At 43.4% G+C, this 22,496-nt stretch overlaps 1 protein-coding gene across 2 annotated transcripts in view; it reads right to left on the reverse strand.

Moving 5' to 3' along the window:
* Positions 1 to 20,179, reverse strand: part of rasal1a (RAS protein activator like 1a (GAP1 like)) — a 301,463-nt gene extending 281,284 nt beyond the window's left edge. Inside the window, exons 1-2 of one of the 2 annotated variants that reach the window (XM_085961524.1) lie at positions 19,716 to 20,179; positions 19,532 to 19,588 (exon numbers count right to left, since the gene is read on the reverse strand). In XM_085961524.1, coding sequence (XP_085817650.1) covers positions 19,532 to 19,588; positions 19,716 to 19,780 — 122 coding nt within the window. In that variant the 5' untranslated portion in view covers positions 19,781 to 20,179. The remainder of the gene's footprint in view (positions 1 to 19,531; positions 19,589 to 19,715) is intronic. The other variant, XM_085961525.1, reaches the window with a different exon arrangement.
* Between the last annotated feature and the right edge of the window lie 2,317 nt (positions 20,180 to 22,496).

Genomic DNA, 22,496 nt, shown 5'->3' on the forward strand with positions numbered 1-22,496 from the left:
GCTCGACACCATCCAGAACAGCAAAGCTTGATTGACACCCCATCCACCACCTTATGCATTCACTCCCTCCACCACCGGCGTACCGTGGCTGTAGTATGTACCATCTACAAAATGCACTGCAGCAACTCACCAAGGCTTCTTCGGCAGCACCTCTCAAACCCATGACCTCTACCACCTAGAAGGACAAGGGCAGCAGGCGCATGGGAACACCACCACCTCCAAGTTCCCCTCCAAGTCACACACCATCCAGACTTGGAAGTATATCGCCGTTTCTTCATCGTCGCTGGGTCAAAGTCCTGGAACTCCCTCCCTAACAGCACTGTGGGAGTACCTTCACCACATGGACTCCAGCAGTTCAAGAAGGCGGTGCACCACCATCTTCTCAAGAACAATTAGGGATGGGCAATAAATGCTGGCCTTGTCAGCGATGCCCACATCCCATAAACAAATTTTAAAAAATTGGTAGGACTCTACACATTGGAAATGCCATCCTTTGGAGGCGTCATTAAACCATCACCATCTCTGTCTATTCTGCAGGACATTAAAGAGCCCATGGCACTATTGAAAGTGAACAGGCAATTTTTCTGAGGTCCTTGCCAACATTCCTCCCTCAACCAACACCAAAAATATTTTAACTAGACTTTTACCTCATTGCTGTTTGTAGAATTAGAGGGCTAGATTTTGCTAATGGGGAGCTTTTGGAGGCGGGACTCCCACTTGTCGGGTTTTAGTCCCACCTCCATCGACTTCTGGTCAACCCACGCTACTTTCCCTTGATTGACCTTGTTAAGCCTGCCCAGTGGGCTTAGCAGGCTAATTAAGGGGAAGCTGGTTACAGAGAACGTCAGCGTATGACGTTTCATCTGTCAAAAAATTTTGACAGATGAATTGTCATCGTTTGACAGCTCTGTGAAGCTGTCAAACACTGACATTCTCTGTAGTTTGATGAGTTCTTGAATTCAAGACTTATCAAACCTCTTTCTTTAGCAGAAATTAGATGGTTGTTGCATTGGAGAATGCAGCAGCCATCTGTCATCTCTGCCACGGATATGCGAGACTCTCCACATCCCCAACGATTGAAGCCTGCAGGAAGAAACAAATGTAAGTAAACTTTTTCTAACACTTTTCACTTACCTCACATACTCACCTCTCCACACTTGCACCCATCACTTACCTCCACAGTGCACCTTTGCACCCCTCCGACCCCCGCAGACCCATTGCTCGGCTCGGTGACCCTGGCGGGATTTGCAGCCTTCGGGAAGCCCGCACTTGTGTGGGTAAAATGGGGATAATCCTCTTATCTGCCTGTTAACTACCTGTTAACAGGGTGTTAAGTGGCTGTAATCCCCTGCCCGCCTCCAGGAGATGGGACCCGACGCAGGTCGGCTACCTGCCTCCTGCGAAGATGGCACAGAGGCGGGTTGGGGGCGGGATGGGCACCCGCCCCCAGATTCTGCCATTTTCCCGGCAGTCTCACCTCCAAACCTGCCTCCCCAGGGCTGGTAAGATCGCGCCCATTATGTGTACAAATGGCTGTTGCTTTAGCTTACATAATCAGTCACTGTACTTCATTCTATTTGATGGTTTTCAAGGCATTTTGGAGAAAGATGGTAAGACAGTGGGCCAAATTTTGCTGTGGCAGGGCATCCAATGGCGTCTGCCGTTAGTTAGACTTGCCCTTGCACGTTTAGGTTTTTAATTTTTTGTGTGGCAAGTTGCTGAAAGTGCGAGCTGATAACTTCGCAGCGAGGGAAACCGGGCATCTGGGACCCGAGTGAACAGGGCAAACAACTGCGTATCTTCTTAACCAATCAGACTGAAGGATTGTGAAATTAACAGCGCAGGAATTGAGAAGGAAGCGTAAATTAGAGTGAGTGAATTCAATGTCAAATCAGGAACAGAAAGAGAAATATAGAGCGGGCGGGGGTGATGGATTAAGAGAGAGATAAAAGAAACAGAAAGGAAAGTAAAAATTAAATTTAAATTTTACATTTTACATTTTTATAATCTCCAACAACAATTAAAACCTGAAGGAATGAGACTCCACACGTAATCGTTAATTTTCAGTGCCAGAGAGGTTCTTTGGTAGTAATTAACACTTATCACGTTGTTAAAAGGGGACTTAGACTGGAATGGACAAGACTTAACATTCTGTGGCGAGTTTAGTTCGTATCTATCGCGGAAATGCAGCAACTTCATGGCATTCAATGCATTTTAATGGTGAGGCAGACAACAAAATGCTGTTTTCGGGAAGATAAGAGCCGAGTGGCGCAACTCGGACGGCAACATTTGGATTTTTGAGTTTAACCGCACATCTGCCCCTCGCCTGAAGTTGCTGTACCATTTCTGCATAAATAAAGGTGAACGCCATTAGCCTCACCATTATTTTGAGAGTAAAATCTGGCTTATTATATAAATGAAAGTCTTTCTCTTTCTCTTTCTTAAAATGCTACATTTACATTGAAACCACTGGTCTGAAACCAATAGCTGCAATTCTATTCCAGCCAGCTGGTTCTCCGGTCACAATACCTGGTCAGAAAGCAATAAATATAAAGAGGAATATAAATATAAAGAGCTTGTGCACACATTATAGGAGCAGCAATAAAATTTAGTCCAATGTCATCAGACAACACATGATAATAATAAGTTTGAAAACTTCTCAAATTAACAATCATTTCAATGAGGCCAATGAACGGTTCCTTCATACTAGTTACAGAGATAATCAAAAGGGCATGGAAATCATAGAATCAGAGAATGGTTACAGCACAGTAGAGGCCATTCAGCCCATCGAGCCCATGCCGGCTCTCTGCAAGAGCACTTCAGCGAGTCCCACTCCCCCACCCTTTCCCCGTAGCCCTGCAATTTTTTTTCCTTCAGGTACTTATCCAATTCCCTTTTGAAAGCCATGATTGAATCTGCCTCCACCACCCTTTCAGGCAGTGCATTCCAGATCATAACCACTCGCTGCAAAAGAAAGTTTTTCCTCATGTCATCGTTTGGTTCTTCTGCCAATCACCTTAAATCTGTGTCTTCTGGTTCTTGACCCTTCCACCAATGGGAACATTTTCCCTCTATCTACTCTGGCTAGACCCCTCATGATTTGGAACACCTCTATCAAATCTCCTCTCAACTTTCTCTGCTCTAAGAAGAACAACCCCAGCTTCTCTTGTCTATCCATGTAACTGAAGTCCCTCATCCCTGGAACCCCATTCTTGTAAATCTTTTCTGCACCCTCTCTAAGGCCTTCACATCCTTCCTAAAGTGCGGTGCCCAGAATTGGACACAATACTCCAGTTGAGGCCAAACCAGTGTTTTATAAAGGTTCATCATAACTTCCTGGCTTTTGTACTCTATGCCTCTATTTATGAAGCCCAGGATCCCGTATGCTTTTTTCACCACTTTCTCAACCTGCCCTGCCACCTTCAACGATTTGGGCACATATACCCCCAGGTCTCTCTGTTCATGCACCCTCTTTAGAATTGTACCCTTTAGTTTATATTGCCTTTCCTCATTCTTCCTGCCAAAGTGTATCACTTTGCACTTTTCTGCATTAAATTTCATCTGCCACGTATCCGCCCATTCCACCAGCCTGTCTATATCTTCTTGAAGTCTCTCACTATGCTCCTCACTGTTCACTATACTTCCAGTTTTGTGTCATCTGCAAATTTTGAACTTGTGCCCTGTATACCCAAATCCAAATCATTAATATACATCAAGAAAAGCAGTGGTCCTACTAGTGACCCCTGGGGAACATCACTGTACACCTTCCTCCAGTCTGAAAAACAACCGTTCACCACTATTCTCTGTTTCCTGTCACTTAGCCAATTTTGTATCCATGCTGCCACTGTCTTTTTTATTCCAAGGGCTTCAACTTTGCTGGCAAGCCTACTATGTGGCACTTTATCAAACGCTTTTTGGAAGTCCACGTCAACCACATTGCCCTCATCAACCCTCTCTGTTACTTCATCAAAAAACTCAATCAAGTTAGTTAAATACGATTTGCCAAGTAGAATGGCAAGTTTTGTTGATAATCAAGAAGTGACCTCAATCCTGCCTAGACCTAAGTGAACACAACCATCCATATATCTTGTGTGTATGTCTGAATTTGTGAGTGCAGTATAACTGTAATTGCACCATGACTCATCTGGATATGTAAATGAAATGTATATGCAAGTTCTGTGTGGTTTTATATCTGCAAGGGTTAGCCTGATTAATAAAAGCACTGAAAATGTCACTCAGTGAGACATGAGAGCTAAATGTAGGAGGAAAACCTCACTGACTCAAATAAAACTATTAAAATTTAGGTGCACAATTGCAGAAAAGTATAAGGAATGACAAATCTGAATGACTAATGCAATTGAATTAATAGCCAAAACAGCAAGTGAATGATATCAACAGGGAGGATGCCAAGCCCATTTTTAGTGAAAATAAATTAAACCATAATATCAGAGTAAAAACATTTGGAAAGACAGAATATTTTAAAGAATTTCTAATGCAGAACCACACACAACATGAAGGTGAACAAGACTTGCCAAAATCTATCTAATGAAGAAACTAAAAAGTGGGAAAGACACAGGTAGTGTCACCATGGAGATGGTGAAACGAAGCAACACACAAGCAGGATAATTTCACAGGATTTGTAAAACTGTCTGGAAAAATGTATTACCAGCACAATTGACAAAGGGAATAACTGTGACACTGAAGGATGAGGACAAAGCAACAAGAACGGTCAGATCAGATGGGTAACATAGTAAGGAATTCAGTCTGCTAGGGACAGTAAATTGAGAGAATTAGATGAGATTTGGAAATGGAAGATCATGCACAGAGAAGATTATATTGCACCGACCAACTAACTGAGAAACGCTTAGAATACCAAATACTGGCTTCACTGAGTTAAGCACGTTATTTTAAAAATGGTGCATGATCAAGATTATGGAAGGTATTATAGAACATATGATTAACTAACCTATACACATCAAGATCATTCCTGTACTGACCCCAAGCTGTGGATAGGTCAGGCTTTTCTCGAATTGAACAGCAGGAAAACTGAAGCCATCACACTCAGCTCCCAGCAACACGCTGTTCGCCTGCCCTGACTCTATCCCTCTCCCTGGCTCCTCGCTCAGGCTGAATTAGATGATGTACAAATTGGTGCCCTGATTGACCCTAAACTGAATTTAAATCCCCACATCCAATGCATCACTAATATCACTTCTACCTCCATAATATTGCTCGCCTCTGCCCTTACCTCACTCTTCCCACTGCTGAAATCCTTATGTACACTTTCCTTACCTGAACACTCCAATGCTCTCCTAGCATGCCACCCCAGCTCCACCCTACACGAATGCCAACACATCCAAAACTTCCCTCTTGCATTCTGTCCTGCACTAAGTTCCATCACACCCTTGCCTCTGCTAATCTCCACTGGTTCCCTGTCCCCAATGCACGGAATTCAAAATCATTGTCCTTGTTTAATAAATCCATCCATGGCTTCCCTCAGCCTCCATCTCCAACTTCCTCCAGCCCTGGATCCCAGCTCATGCCCTCCGGTCCTGCTTGATGCTGACCTCCTGTGCATTGTCCCTCCGCCTTCAGTGGAAGAGTCATCCACCATTTCAGAGCTACTCTTGTCACCTTGCGACTTTTCTCTCATTCCCTCAAAACCTAGGGCTAGATTTTCAGTTGCTTGCGCCAGCAGTTAGCGCCTTAAGAGAAGTGATTTTCGGGCGCTATGTGTGTAGCGCCCGGGCGCAGCGCAGTTTGCGCCCCGCCCCAAATTAAGTTGCCCGTTAGCGCCGGAGCAAAGTTTAGCGGCCGCCCGGATGCGCGCGCAGAAAATGACATCACATCCTCGTGCAACGCCCTTTGGCCGCCCCGAATCCAAACTTCAGTCGGACCGCCCCATTGTGCGGCTGGCGTCCAGAGCGTTTGTAAAATGGAGCGCAACAGACCCTGGGGAGCGCAAATTAAAGGGCACTCCTCATGCACTATAAACGGCGGTCTGCATGTGTTGTGTGCAAGGATCCAGTGTGTTGTTGTGAACGGTGTATTTATGTCCTCCTCCTCCTCCTCCTCCTCCTCCTCCTCCTCGACTTTGCATTTGAAAAAAATACATGCACCCTTCCCCTTTAAGAGCTCACTGGCACCAGAGTGTCTGCCGTGCGCTGCGCCCGAGCTCGGGTGTTGCGCTCTCCACCGCCGGCTTAGCGCCTAAAGATACTAGTGGAACGCCTCTTTTAGCGCTCCACCAACCTCTTAGGGCGAAGCCACTGAATTTCCGGCAACGGGGCGCTACTTTGGGGCGGGCGATAACTTCGGGCGGGCGCTAAGCTTAGCGCCCCAAAACTGTCTATACTGAAAATCTAGCCCCTAGTGTTTCACTGGAGGGAATGGTAGCATAGCAGTTATGTTACTGGACTAGTAATCCAGAGGCTTGGACTAATAATATTGTGAATTCAAATCCCACCATGGCAGCTAGGGAATTTAAATTCAGTTAATTAAATAAATCTAGAATAAAAAGCTAGTAACTCACAGCAATGTGATTGACACTTAACTGCTCTCTGGAATGGCCGAGCAAGCCATTCAGTTGAACCAGACAAAGTCACTGTGAGGGTCCCTTTGCCACATGGACTGCAGCACTTCAAGGAGGTGGTTCACCACCACCTTCTCAAGGACAATGGGTAATAAACATTCACTTTGCTAGTGACACCCACATCCAATAAATTAAAAAAAACATGCATTCAATCAACTCTCCTAAATCTTCTATTCCTGCACTCTCCTTTGTGAAGCATAATTTTATCATATTACATAAATGCAAACATCCTCAGCTGCTTCATCAACAACATTCCCTGCAACACAAGGTCAGGAGTGGGGCTGTTCACTCATGAATCTACAATTTATAGCTCCAGTCACAAATCCTCCAAGCCATCCTATAGCAGGATTCGGACAACATCCAGGCTTTTATTAACAAGTAGCAGCTAGCATTCATTCCACATACGTGACAGGCAATTACCATCTCCAACAAGAAATAGCACAACTGCCTTCCCCTAACCTTCAACAGCAGCACTATTGCTGAGTCCCGTCACCCCCCCCAACCCCATCCACCCACCACACACATCATGTGGGTTACCATTCACTAGAAGCTTAGCAGGACCAGCCATATCTACACCATAGCTACAAGAGCAGGGAAGAAGCTAGGTACTCTTTGTTGGCTCGTTTCCTGACCCCTCAATGTCTTTCCACCATCCACAAGGCTCAAGTGCGGAGCATCAGATTTCCAGCATATGTAGTTATTTTTGCTTTAAGTCAGGGGCATAATAGGATACTCGCCTGGAAGGGTTTGCAGCCACAATAATCCTCAAGAAATTCAACATCATCCAGGACAAAGCAGTCCACTTGATTGGCTCCCCTGCCACCGAGCTCAATATCCACCGCTCCATCACCAGCGCACTGTGGCTGCAGTGTGTACAATACGTTGTAACAACCGGCCAAGCTTACTTCGACAGCGCCTCCCAAACCCGCCACCTCTACCACTAAGAAGGTCAAGAGCAGCCAGGTCTCTGAAGTCACACACCATCCTGATTTAGACATATATCGCTGTTTCTTCATCGTCAAAACTCTGAAATACCTAACATCGTTGTAGGGGCACAATCAGCACAGGGACTGCCATGGTTCAAGAAGCAGGCCCAGCACCACCTTCTCAAGGCAACTAAGGATGTTCATTACATGCAGCCTGCGTGGCATCGCCCACATCTCACGAACAAATATAAAAAAATGTCGATTCAATTTGTTATATTGTTTGTAATTTCTGTTACACAATATGGTGGGCACTTATTGTAACCTATGTGACATAACAAGTACAATTAAAGATGCCCATGCCTAAGGCAGACTTTCCAGCTCTGCAACTAAGTTTCACCACATAATATAACATTACAAGACCACAACATGGGCTACAAATGACCGTTAAGCTACTTCAACACAACTGTTATTCCATTGCGTTTCAAGTGCAGATTGAAGGCAAATACAGAGGCTGGTCCGTAACCCAGCTCAAAATCAGACAGACTTGCATACCATTTCTCCTTCTCTCACTCTCCTGACCCTCCCCTGGATTCAAATGCAGCCTACACTGACAGGATGAAAATTTCCTCCATTGACTAATTATATAGGTCCTTCTTGAAATAAGCACTGCAATTCCTTTTTGAGAAGTAGACAACACAAAACTGCCCCTACGTTGTCACTAATTGGCACCAAATTGAAAATCTTGCACAGAGGCCATAAGGATGGCTGTTGTAGGAAATGGAAAAATTCACACTGGTCCATCAGGAGGTACTTTTCTGAGGATTGGGTAGAGGCATGCGTTTGGGGTTGGGAAGAGGGAGCTTTGTTCTACATCTCTCCCATCATAAAATTGATCTTACAGCACTTGATGTTGACAGTGGGTGCAAAAAGGTGGAAAAGTATTCCATATCCAGCAACTGCGCCTCGCACATTGATGAGTACAAATTTTCATCAAAAAGACAATCTAAGTTGAAAAAAATTACACAGAAGCTATAAGAAGAAACAAAAGTACAATTTCTGTGCACTATAAAGAAAAGCTGGTCCCAAGGTAGGCTGTGGAGGGAGGAAAACAGCAGCCACATTGAATAACAGAAGCCCCCAAAGGACTACCATCAGAGCCTCTGCCCCTGCTCGGTATCCCCCAGTAGAGATCTGTATGATGTCCCACAAGTATTGACAATTGTGGCATGATTCAACTTAGTGTACACCCTTGCAAACTGGCATGTGAAAATGTAATGTGTGAACCATCCAAGCTGAAAAATCCTAACAACAATCTTTAAAGAAAAATGAAATGTCAATAGGAAGATCAATACAAGGGATCAATACAGAAAATGACTGGGTACAATTGAAAATTCCACATAGCTCAGATCAGCTGTAACATCAGCCAGTCTCTGAAGAAGTAACGATATATTGGCCTGTAATTCGCGGACAGCGGCAAAGCAAAGGTGCGCACCGCCGGCCCCGAAGAAAGCTGCCCACGGAGATCTCGCGATCTCTATGTCAAGAAGTTTGCCTTTTTCGACGTTCAATTGATTTCAGCGCTCTGTAATGGGGATTCCTAGTGCAATGCGGCAGTGACGGCAACAAGCTGTCTAAGCAGCCAATCACATTGCAGAATTCTCACAAGCAGGAAACCAGGGAATGAGAAGCTGCTTTTATCTGTACTTTTTAAAACGTTACAGAGAGCAAAATAAAAATTGGGGCTCTCACATGGGGGCATAAGGTAGAAGCTGAAATATCATGAACAAACTTAAAAAAAAGGTTAACATTTAATGGGGTATTTAACAGCGATACTACCGTGGAAAAGCACAAGTTTTTGTCAGTTTCACTAATTTCACGGATTGCCAGCTATGGGGGTGCGGGAGCGGGGTGGGGGGGGGGGTCCACAGTGCAGCCAGTGTCGGAGCAGTGAATAACTGACCGCAACCTCAGGATTTCTGCATTTAGATATAACATGCGCTAAATCCTGAAGTTGCAGAGTCAGTTTCAGAGAGGCAATGATGGCGAATGCTGGTAGTTCATCGTCATTACCCACCGCAAATTCCAGGCCATTATGATCAACAAGGAAAACACTGGCCCAGTAATTCCTCTCCCAACGCGTGAGTACGGACGGGGTACTCACGCGTGTGCCCGGAGGAATTGCCGGTTTTCAGCATGCACAGCGCATGCGCTGAAAACCGGCATTTCCTGTCCTCTGACCCAAGGGGTTAAGAGGCAGAACGCTTGCGACTTGTGATGCAGCGCTGTGCGCAGTGAAATTCCTTTTTTTTTTCCAGAGTTGCCCGAGAGTAAAGGCCTCCGGTTTTTACGCGTGGAAAAACCAGACGTAAGTACTTAGTTTTACAGGTAAGTGGGCTTTTAGTACAATTTAGAATTTTTTTTCCACAGGTTTATTATTTTTAAAGAATTTAAAGTAAGGTAAGTTTGGTTTTAGACCCTATTTTTTAAAAATTTATTTTTTTCAAAAATTTGATTAATTGTTTAAAACATTTTTTTAAACTTATTTATAGTTAATATAATCAGTGGGATGTTTTTTAAAATTTTATTTAAAGTTTAAGTAGTGTTTTGGCAGCCCATACTTTTCATGAGTTTGACAGTTCTTACTGTCAAACTCATGAATGAGTTTCCCCTCCCCTGATTGGCTGCACAGTGCTCACCTGATCCCAGCCGGCACATCGCACTAACTACGCCGCTGGATCAGGTAAGCACATCGCGCCGACATCTGAACCGGGCCAGTGACAGGAAATGCAAGCAGGCCCGGGCTTCAGATGTCGGTGCGCCGGATGAGTGCACATCGGGGGCTTGCACGCGCGGCAAGCTCCCGATCCTAATTTCAGGGGCAATGTGTTTAATCTACTGAAATTTGAAACATGAGTCATGTATCAATCGTCATAAAAATGTAGTTCTATGATTCTTCCATGTTCTATTCTTCCATTATATGTGGATGAAAGTTCTGGTACACAACTAGTAGAGAGAACAAGAGGACTGATCTATTTATTCAGATATTTCTTTGAAGATGATGTACCCGGACAAAATGTAAAAGAAAGCTGGGGCAATAAGGAGATGAAGCCAATTAGTCCATGCAGTGTACTTTTGTACTAACATAATAGGAAGGATATTATGAGGATGTGGATGCCTTCTCTGTATTCCCCCATACAGTGAAATCCCAACCTTAACTGGATCATTCGGCATATGTGAGGTGCAGGGGCATCAACAGGCAAGTTGTTCTGCACCATCCTTATGTGTTTTTTAGCAGCCATTTCAAAAAGGCCATTGACTTCTCTAGAGTGTTAAATCTTTTACATTTAATTTGATACCTATGCCCCGCATTTGAAACCCCTCAGTCTGTTTCTATCTATTCTGTTCCATCCTTTCATAATTTTAAACATCTCTATCAAATCAGCCCACGATCTCCTCTGTTCTAATGAAAACAGCCCCATCAACCAGCTTAGAAATAAACAAATTTATAAGACACTTAAACAGAGAGAAAGTCCTGATTTCATGTCTGAGCCAATTCTGGTGCTTATGCACCCATTAAGAAAATTAAAACTGTAATCCAGTTCAACTGTGTTTTAGTTTCAAATTGCTGAAAGACCTAAAGATAACATCAGTGAGATTTCCGCACTTGCACTGATTGCCAGTAGCAGTCAGATCATCATCACGGCACTAGCTAGAAAAGTGAAATACTGTCAGCTTTCTGATTTAACACCAGCAGGAAGAAATCAGCCTACCAATGAAAGTGGTGGATTAGCAGTCATAGCAACCCCCACTCAGTTTTCCTGCAACACTGATGATGCTGCCATTCCAGCTGGCCTTCTCCCCATCACAGCAGCTTTACAAGATACCCTACAAGCCTCTTGAATCTGCTGGGAGGGGAAAATTGGCATGAAGAGATTTTCTGACAATAGATGCCAGATTTAAAAAAAGACCTTGCTAGGAACTCAGCACTTGGCTCTTGCTACTTCACAATCTAAATGTCCCTTAGAATGATGCCGCAAGATAAATAGATTTACACTGAGAATTTCTTGATAGCTGGCTTTAGGGTAATAAATGAGAAAAGGATGCATGCTCTCTCATTCAGCAGTGTTGGCTCAAATGATCCAAAAAATGGATCTCAAATTATCAGGCTGTGAAAAACGTCTGACATAAATGGGATCCTGTCATCTTTCACACTTGTGTCTCTTGATATGCGAGGATTGGAAGTCCTGGAAATATTAAATATATTGGGCCAGATTTTGCTGAAAAAATGATGGTGTCTGAATGACGCTTGCCATTATTAATGTGAAAATCGGCCAGCAACTTCTGGCAAGAGATACCCCGTGAACTGCGAATCACCACTAGTTGCTGGCCAATTTGCGCAGCTCTGCCGATAGCTTCACAAAAATGCCATCTCGTGCTTAACCTCCCCGTGAGTTTCATGAAGCTGCTGCATTTGCACATTAATTGCCCATTAAACTCGCCACAGAAAGTTAAGTCTAGTAATTAACAGCATAAGTACCCTTTGAATTATGTGATAATTGTTAATGATTGCCAATCAATCTCTCTTGCCCAGAAAGTGAAGAGTTATAAGTGTGGAGTCTCATTCCTTCAGGTAGTGAATTGTTTTAGGAGATTGTAAAAATTTCATATTTTAATTTTTTTCATTTGTTTTCTCAATTTTCCATTCTGTCTCTTTTTTCCCTCTCTCTTGATCCAATCTTTCTTTCCCTCTCTTTATTTCTATTCCTGTACCTGATTGGACATTCCAACTCACCCTGCTTCTCAGTCCTTCCTCTGCTTATTTCTCAATCCTTCAATCTCTTTGGTTAAGGAAATACACTGTTTGTCCCATAGTTCACCAAGGTCCCAGATGCCCTGATGCCCTCACTGCACCGTTATCAGCTCGCGCATCCAGCAACTTTGTGAGCAAAAAAACCTAAACGTGCAAGAACATGTCTAACTAACGGTGGAAGCTGCGAGATGCCCCACTGCAGAAAAATCTGGCCCATTAAATTTGTCTATCATTTCCTTTCATTAACAATAAAAACTGATGAACCTAACAGGCAGCATTCGTTAATAGGCAGCATGCTCTAGTGGAGAGTAATCCCTAGCGGACAGCCATTCCCTACGTCATTCCACACTCAGATAATTAGCAATGAAAAATAAATATGTGCATAGCCATAGCAGAAGCCGTAAAGTGCAGAGAAACAGAAAACAAAAAACAAAAAACAACTTTGGTAAGTAGAGAGGCGTTTTTTGGAACTCCTGCAAAGTCGAGAGACTTGGTACCAAAGCACTGGGAATAATGAGTAAAATAAACCAGAGTAACTGAAAAAACTAATACCTGAAAGAAAGCAGAAATAAAAGTAAAGAATACAAGTTGCCAGCACCTAGAAAGAGAACTTATATTTAAAACTAAAACCCAAATGAAATGTAACTATTCTCTTAGAAAGAGAAATTGAGTGTCTGATGAGGCAGCACGGTGGCATAGTGGTTAGCACTGTTGCCTCACAGCGCCAGAGACCCGGGTTTGAATCCGGCCTCGGGCGACTGTCTGTGTGGAGTTTGCACATTCTCCCTGTGTTTGCGTGGGTTTTCTCCGGGTGCTCCGGTTTCCTCCCACAGTCCAAAGATGTGCGGGTTAGGTTGATTGGCTATGATAAATTGACCCTTAGTGTTAGGGGGATTAAATACGTGGGGTTACAAGGATAGGGTGGGATATGTGTTGGTGCAGGCTCGATGGGCCGAAATGGCCTCTATCTGCACTGTGGGGTTTCTGTGATTCTGTGAAAAAAGTCACCGGACCTGCATTATACACAATGAGGAAAGTATCAGCAGATCTTTAGAGGGCAAGAAACGGTTTCTTCCATCCTGTACAAAGTCCTTGAGAATTAAAAAGCACAGCTGATGGGCAGTCAGACTGCTTTGCTTTTACTGATATTAATAATTGCTAGTCGGATCATAAAGTGCTCGCAGAATTCAGGAGCAGATCCAGCAATAACAAAGGACTTGATTTCCTCTGGGTTGACATTAAAAGGCTTATTGGCAATAGTAAGTCTGAGCTCTTACTATAATGGATATTGGCATGTATTAGAATATTTAAATCCCCGCTATTATTTTCCCCAAAACACAAATACTACCAGCGGAAAGAGCAGCGTGGAAAGTCCAACCCAATAGTTAAGTCAGACCAGGTGGAAAAATATCCCCCCCCCCCCAAACTGTTTAAACCTACAGCTGGATTCCTAGTTCACTCAGTCCAATACTGCAGCCTTGTCTGAGTGGGGAAGGGCCTTTTAAGAAAGTAAGCTCATCCATGTACAATCACTGCTCTTTAGCAGCAAAAATTAGCTTTCAAAAGTAGGGTGGCAATTTTATCAATTTATCCCCTTATTTTTCCCACACCAGCAGCTCATTTCCATTAACTTCATTTGCTGGAAAATGCCAAGAGGCAGAACGAAAATAAAAGTTGAAGAGTACCAAGAACAAAAAACGTGTAGAAACTAAGAAATTACTGCTTTAGTTACCAGCATTAACCAACCCTGTTTTTTGTTACATCTCAATTATAAATAGCCATGCATGAAGACTCTACTGCCAGTCACTGTCAGCTATAATCACCGGGCTTCAATTACATGGTTTTTCACCGGTCCAATTAGGTGAGTAACATTGCAACATACATTAGAGCTATGTGTCTATCAACATCACCACCAGAGTATATTATTGCAACCCGGGGGTTGACGTACAACATTTAAAACACATTAAAAACCATAATTAGAAACAATTATCAGGCCTTCTTACTCCAATACTTAATGCTACTATAGATAGCAAAACACAGAGTACATTACCTCCTAATTTTACCAACAGTACTTAAAAACTTAACAAAGGCAAGTTCTGCCTGGAGAAGCAGTTTTCAATGTCAAGCTCATCTGATGCTGCATCAAAGTTAGGTGGAACTAATCTCAGTGCCTGTGCTAATAATGTAATGGAGGAGATAGAAAGACTGTGTGAGGGCCCTTTGGATTCTTTCTTTCCCAACCTGGCACGAAGCCTGGTATTATACGTCCTAATGCTATTGAGGAGCTGCAAGTTGTGAAGGTGATACAAAGGGCTTTCAACTTCATTAGATATCGTGCAACATATTTATTTATGCTCACAAATGAAACATTTAGCTTTTGAACAAACTTCATATTGCTAGATCTTCAAAACTTTTCAGAAATAAATATTGGTTGGGAATGAAGCATTAAAAGGGCTATCTTTTTAGGTTCTGATGAAGGGTCTACACCCCAAAACATTATCCAGTCTTTTCCCTTTACAGATGCTGACGGATCTGTTGTGTATTTCCAACATTTTTGTTCTTATCTGATCTTTTTTAGTTTGTTTCCCAAACACACAAGGATGTGAATCATATTAAAAAGTGCTCCCGCTGAACAACTGACTTGCCTCACCAAGGGATCTAGCCATGGGATTACTGTTGCTTTGTCTCTTGACATTTATCTCATTGCCGCTCCATTTCCCGCTGTCTTCTCATTGCGGCTCCATTTCCTGACATTCATCTTATTGCCACTCCATTGCCTGACGTTCTTCTCATTGCTGCTCCATTTCCTGGCATCCATCTCATTGCCATTCCATTTCCCGCTGTCTTCGTATTGCGGCTGTATTTCCTGACATTCAGCTCATTGTCGCTCCATTTCCCGCTGTCTTCTCATTGCGGCTCCATTTCCTGACATTCATCTTATTGCCGCTCCATTGCCTGACGTTCTTCTCATTGCCACTCCATTTCCTGACATTCATCTCATTGCCACTCCATTGCCTGACGTTCTTCTCATTGCCGCTCCATTTCCCGCTGTCTTCTCATTGCCGCTCCATTTCCTGACATTCATCTCATTGCCGCTCCATTGCCTGACGTTCTTCTCATTGCCACTCCATTTCCTGACATTCATCTCATTGCCACTCCATTGCCTGACGTTCTTCTCATTGCCACTCCATTTCCTGACATTCATCTCATTGCCACTCCATTGCCTGACGTTCTTCTCATTGCTGCTCCATTTCCCGCTGTCTTCTCATTGCCGCTCCATTTCCTGACATTCATCTCATTGCCGCTCCATTGCCTGACGTTCTTCTCATTGTTGCCCCGTTTCTCGACGTTCTTTTCATTGCCGCTCCATTTCCCAATGTTCTTCTCATTGCTGCTCCGCTTCCCGATGATCTCACTGCTGTTCTATTTCCTACTGCTTTTCTCACTGCCATTGTGAATCCAGTTCCTATTGTTTGGATCCAGAATTGGCCTCCCTGCAAGTGTGAATTCCTGATCTGTCATAGTGTTTGGTAAATCAGGAATTCATTTGCAGGCACAGTAGCTGGGCCCAGATGTGCTACTAATTTTTATGCTTTGCGCCAATCTAATTACAACTCAAGTTAAGGACTTGAATTGAGATAATTGCGCACTCAGAAACAAAAACGGAAAAAGCTGGAAACACACAGCAGATCAATCAGTACCTGTGGAGAGAACAGAGAGTCTACATTCTGGGTGTGTGCCCATCTTCAGAGCTGAAAAATAATAAACAAGCAGAAAATAAGGGTGCAGAAGCTTTTTATTTATTCATTTATGCTCACACGCAGAAACACAAAGCAAAAACGTCAATCAAATACTCCGTTTCGTTCCGCAGCATCGTCACTCTCCTTCAGGTACCAGATTGTCTTACAGCTGCGCCTTCTTTAACTCCAATACTGATTATCAGTTTGGCCTGCTTTACGATATCTGCTGTTTTCCCAATGTTTTCTGCCGAATTTGTGTTAGTTCTCTTTTAGTTCCTGAAAATAGTTTTCAATCCTTGCTAAGCATACAGTGTCATTGCTGAAACTTTGTTCTAAAGCTACAGACTCCGATCCAATTGAGGTCCAAAGGTCTTCTGCTCCCACGATGTCTTTCTCGGCTTGTTTATGGCTTTGACCTCTGAACTGGGGGTGAAAAATGCCTCTGTTTCTGGGCGGGCAGAGGGGAGATTGAGATTGGGGTTAGGACAAACACTCTATGAGGGGAGTGCCTATAAGTTAGGCTAGGGTGACTGTTCAAGCGTTTTTTGGAAGAATGAGGATCTGGTTGGTCTGTTGAATACTGATAAAATTGAACGCTACTTATTATCCCTATCTTCAGATTAATAATCTAAAAGTTGTGAAGTCAAAAAAACAGTGTTGTAAAATTAACCCGAATGCACAATTTTAAAAATAAAAATTCAAAAATGCACAAGCCAGTGCAGCCTGGGTGGGGGCAAAACTTGGAAGGAGTGTAAAATTCTAAATGTACACCCTGAGCTCCAGCATTAAGCCAGTTGTGAGAGGTGTTTTGCAATCTGTGTCGTGTACTTGGCATAGCTGTGATGTTACTTGTGAACATTTGAACTTTAGGTTACTTGAAATCAGGCAAGTATTATAAATGGAGCTTTTGTTCATGTTCAGACGCTGATTGAGTAAAGTACCATCACACATTAAACTCATCCCATTTAACAAAAAACCCTTTATATGGTGAACATTAACAAATCCTATCCCCGTAACCCCACGTATTTAATCCCCCTAACACTAAGGGTCAGTTTATCATAGCCAATCAACCTAACCCGCACATCTTTGGACTGTGGGAGGAAACAGGAGCACCCGGAGGAAACCCACGCAAACACGGGGAGAATGTGCAAACTCCACACAGACAGTCACCCAAGGTCGGATTCGAACCCGGGTCCCTGGCGCTGTGAGGCAACAGTGCTAACCACTATGCCACCATGCTGAATCTTTGGGCATGACTAAAAAATATGGAAAACTACCTTCTTCGTGCAACTTTGCCATAGTTTCAGGGTTCCATTTTTGCAGGTGAGAGCCGTGAGATGTCCAATGGTTGAGTTTGACTTACCTTTTTAATTTGTTACAGCTGGACGCTGTACTACCTCATACATGGATTTTCACTCATTGTCAGACAGGAAGAGCTCCATGTTTTATTTGCTCAATGGTGACTATTGGCTCAAATATGCTCGGGTTGCCTCCAGCGCTGACCCCGCTGGAGTTTGCTGGGTCTGCGGGAAGGTATTTTCCTTGTACGGGACAAGTGGATGCAAGTGCCACTTTGGGTACATCTATGGCACTCACCTGACCCGTGCTGCCAGAAACTCTGGCACCACCGTGCCCCCCTCCCCAGCCCTGGCAGCGATCTGAATAGCTCCCCAAGCACGGATTGTTAAAAAATAATAACATCCTCTTCCCACCAATGGGCCCGTACGTGTCCTTGCAGAGGTCGGTGCCTCACTGAACGTGAGTGACCTCTCCAAGCCACTATTACGCTTCTGAAGAGCAGGAGTGAGGAACCCAGAAATAATTATTTTTTCCATGCGTGTGCTTGGATCCAACTATTCAAACATTAGGAAAGACAGTTCCTTAGAATGCTCCCACTGTCAGGCACAACACAAATTGCAGAGTCCCAGAGCCAGTGGCAACTGGATGAGAACATTTAGGCTCAACTCAGACATTTTAGGGAATTGAAACTTGAAATTATAATTTGCCCACACATTCAACACAATTAAAAGTTGAAATGAAAATTTTCAAAACAAAACACACACAATTGTTTTCTGGTATAAGTATAGGTTTTTTTAAATCATGAATGTGCAATAATGTCAGTCATCATAATCAGTTAGTTTTAAATACCACAAGATTTCATTATAGTGCTGTCACCTGTGCTAACTCCCACCCCCATCTGCCAACTGTCACTCTTCCATTCAGTGCCTTCAAACCTCAGTTTGGTATTCCACTTGATCTTTTCCAGTTCTCTACCCATTCCTTCACCTTCCAATGGTACTAATCTTCCACCGTACAGCACAGGTACTCTGCCCATCACAACCTTCTCACCAAAATATGCCCCATTAAAGCACACAGCCAACTGGTTTTCATGACTCATTGTTGGTCATTTGGTCCTCACAGAACTCAGGTAATTCAGGCACAAAGCAATGCATCAGAACAATTTTCAGGAAGTGTCCGGAATTTTTGTTCAAGTTGTTTACAAATATTTTGAACCAAACAAAGCATGGTTTGACTCCAATATCCGTCATCCCAGATTTAGACTGAACAATGAAGTGTTGGTTTGGCGTGCGGTTTTGGTCACTCGCTGGTTATCCACTTGTCTTCATTCCATAACCAATGATGGAATGTACTGTTACCATTCACACAACAGGTTTCCCTGAAGTGGTATCCAACACGAAGATGGAATGATTGCAGCGGGTGTTATGGTTTGGTCTTTACCATGTATAGCTGGGATCACCCTGATCGTCCATTGTGTCCGCGATAAACATTCTTTAACGCGAATTATGTTATTGGGACAGGCATTTAACAAACAAATGGGGGGGAGAAGGTTTGTTAAACACTTTTCCAAGTGTCTATACAGCCTGGTACAGGGCAGCTATTCAGAGTGGAAGCCAAAACAACCAATTGTTCAGAATGTGATTTTACTAGTGGTCTTTGCCAGCCTTATTTCAGGAGTGCATTGTATATCTGTCACTGTATGTGGATTCGTGTAGACTGAACAACACAACGGCTGGGTCACATTCACTGGGGAAACGGAAACCGCGGCTTCTCGGAGCGACAATCAAACCACTGCACCTGTACCTTGCACCGCTCGCATCTGAAGGGAAATCTACACAGAAAATAGATCTCTGCAAAGATAAGGTGGATAGCGTTTGGCACGAAATGCAAGTAGGAGCCCGGCACACCATATTTCTAGCTTTCTCGCAAAGAGTTCTCTCTCTTAATGCAACAAGTCAGTTAGATTAGAAAACTTCCAGTGTTTTGCCATTAAATGCACGCTTTTGGAGACACATTACAGACTCTTCAAATCATAAATGCGTGCCAGTTAATCACCGCAAATACTGAAGTCCCCCTATTCCAGCAAATTAGCCCATGCATGAATTGTTGATATGCAAATATCCAGCACAGCCGATGTAATAAGGAGACAGAGAGGGTCACTCACCTGGCCACTATCTCATTGTCCACTTTGACGATACAGTAAGGATCACTGGTGCCAGACCTGTGACAAAGGCAGACGTTGTACAAGGTTAGAATCGCATTGTTATATTAAAGCGGGCGGCAAAACAACTCGTTTCTATGTTTTCCACAATGCAAAGAATCAACAATAGATCAGATAGGAAACTTACACGTCCTTTGCCGGTAAATGTCTTCCTTCGATGATACGGAAATACAAGGATGTGTTTTTTGCCATATCGGGGACTAACAATTAAAACTTTAGTTTGTTTATATGGCGATATTACATCAGGTGACCGAAAGGGCTCCACTTGACGCCTGCTGCATTCATTCTGAATTCCGGATGAAATGTTGTTTGGCAGTCAGCAGACCGGCGAGCTTCGGTTCCAAGGGAAATGCTGGAATCTCTCCGCGTACTGTGTAATTTTCAAAGTCCAGGCTTTTCGAGCGATCGGTTCTTGCCGAGCCCAGACCGGCACCACGAGAACCAGCCTCCCTCTTCACCAAGTAGCTCTGACGGTTTCCATCATGTCCACAACTTGGAGCTTGGGGAAACAGTGGCAAAGTGCGTGTGCTGTATGTTGCATTTGGCAAGATATGAATGAAAGCAGCCACAGGCGAGACTTAATGGGCTGACAGATAATGAAATAAATCCTGCTCATTTAGAATGTGCTGGTTATTTAGAGAACATATCTGCCTCCTATTGGTGGCACGGTAGAACTGCGGCGGCAAGGTCGGTACTGGCTACAATTCCATTGAAACCTTGTTACATAATCTTACAGGAACCTGGTGGTAATGTGCATGATTAAATAGAGGGTTTCCATGACTGTGTTTAAGGATGGAAATTAGTATTTCTCCTTCATCGGGCTTAAGATCAATTAGTGGGAATACCCAACATTGTTCACAATAAGGCAACACCCTAAAGTCGCAGTGAATTCCTTCAGATTGGGTCGCCACCTTTTCAAGTATAAAACAGGACTGGGGTGATGGGACCGTGACTTCAGTTCCAATGTTTGCTTTGCTGCTGATGAAAATGCATGGAAACCATAAGCAGCATAATCAATAGGGGCGAGGGCTGAGGAATTGCACTCCATTTCACCACCCCCTCCAAATCCTGGAATTAGCTCCATTGCCCCCCTGGACTCTTTATCTGTGGTTACACCTCTGACTGAAAGTCTTAACACTGATGGTGAATGCCTCCACATCATGAGATGCAAAAAATAACGAGAAAGAATAAATCACTGCTTTACAACCTGGTAGGATCTGCTTTGCCCCTGAGAAATTCATGGAACAGCCCATTTGAAACAGGTCTCAACCCAACCAGACCCTCAGTTAGTGTCTCAGCTGTAGCTCAGTACCTCCAATAAAGCAGCATCTTCATCTTTCACCAGCGGTGAGTTAAGCCATCAATTGGAATGTTAAAATCATGCAAATTAAACACTTTAATAATCAGAAAAACCACTGGACCTTTGTTAACTTTGGCTTCATTTATGCAGGAGGCAAAATGATGAAGCGACTCTCACTAAGACATAAACTAGATTTCAGGGAGCTCAGGCTTCATGTTTTAATGGAAGAATTTCTTATAAGCGAAGAGGAGATTATTGTGGATTTAAAATACATTTGCCTACAAGTAGGAGTGAAGTGCCTGGACTAAAATTATTTTAACATTGAAGAAAAGAGAAATAAAAGACATGGAGGATTGCAAGAAATGACTGCTAATAGGTGTGGAGGGTAGAGGCAAAATAAGTCTCTGAAGCAAGGGCATAGGTGAAACTTTGTCACCAAAACAATGCCTTATTTTTCCACCTCATGAGAGAGGAGAGCACATAGATTCCTTCAATGCTGGTGAGTTCTGTTTACATAGTGTATAATTCACTGTGCCATTCACTGAATATAAATATCAGCCATGCTTAATGAAGGTTAATATGACACAGATGTCAATAGCACAAAACATAGCTCTTAGTATATATTATGCCCATTGCCCATTTATAGCTGAATTCCACAGCGTTCTGTAAGGAAACAGTTAGCTTTAGGCAGCAGTCATTATAAATCCTCCTCAAATGATGTGCAGTCTTTGGCCATACTTCCAGAAATCATAATTTCACATTGGCAGAAATGATTCATCCGCATCTCAAATCAAATCTGGTTCTTCAGAATCCTACTAAGGGGCTAGATGCCAGCAGCAGTATGGAACATTATTCAACATCCAACACATGGAAGAAAAAGCCTGGAGGGCTACACCTCACCTGGACACTGGACTTTTCACAAGCCTCAGTTAATTAACTTTAGTTTGCAGGGTAAAACATTCACTCTGCAGCAAATAAATTCACATTTATACTAGAAAATGAACTGGGTACAAAACTGAAGCAGCAACTGTTATTATGAAGAAAATGAAAGAATCTGCATAAAACCAATTTGTACTTCAGTGCAGAATCATTGCATCTCCAAAGCACAGCAGACACAGGGCTGGATTTTTACTGGAATAAAAAAAAAAGCTAGTATCAGTAATGGTGACCATGAAACTACTGGATTGTTGTAAAAACCCATCTGGTTCACTAATGTCCTTTAGGGAAGGAAATCTGCCGTCCTTACCCGGTCTGGCCTATATGTGACTCCAGACCCACAGCAATGTGGTTGACTCTTAACTGCCCTCTGAAATGGCCTAGCAAGTCACTCAGTTGTACCAAACCGCTACTAAAAGAACAGTGGTTCTTCTAAAGGGCAATTAGGGATGGGCAATAAATGCTGGCCTTGCCGGTGACACCCACATCCCATGAACGAATTTTTAAAAATTACTCCCGGCAGGAACATGGCTTACGAGTGTCCGTCCCGCCCAGGAGTGATAGCAAGGAGGTTGGGCTGATTTTAACGGCTGGGCCTCATTAACAAGTCACTTGCCAGCTTCCTGACCAAAACGGCCGGGAAATCTGAGGGGAGCACATGGCCGGGCGTTA

Source organism: Somniosus microcephalus, chromosome 19, assembly GCF_052327205.1.
Source record: "Somniosus microcephalus isolate GS21.2 chromosome 19, FLI_Smic_1.0, whole genome shotgun sequence".
Lineage (NCBI taxonomy): Eukaryota > Metazoa > Chordata > Chondrichthyes > Squaliformes > Somniosidae > Somniosus > Somniosus microcephalus.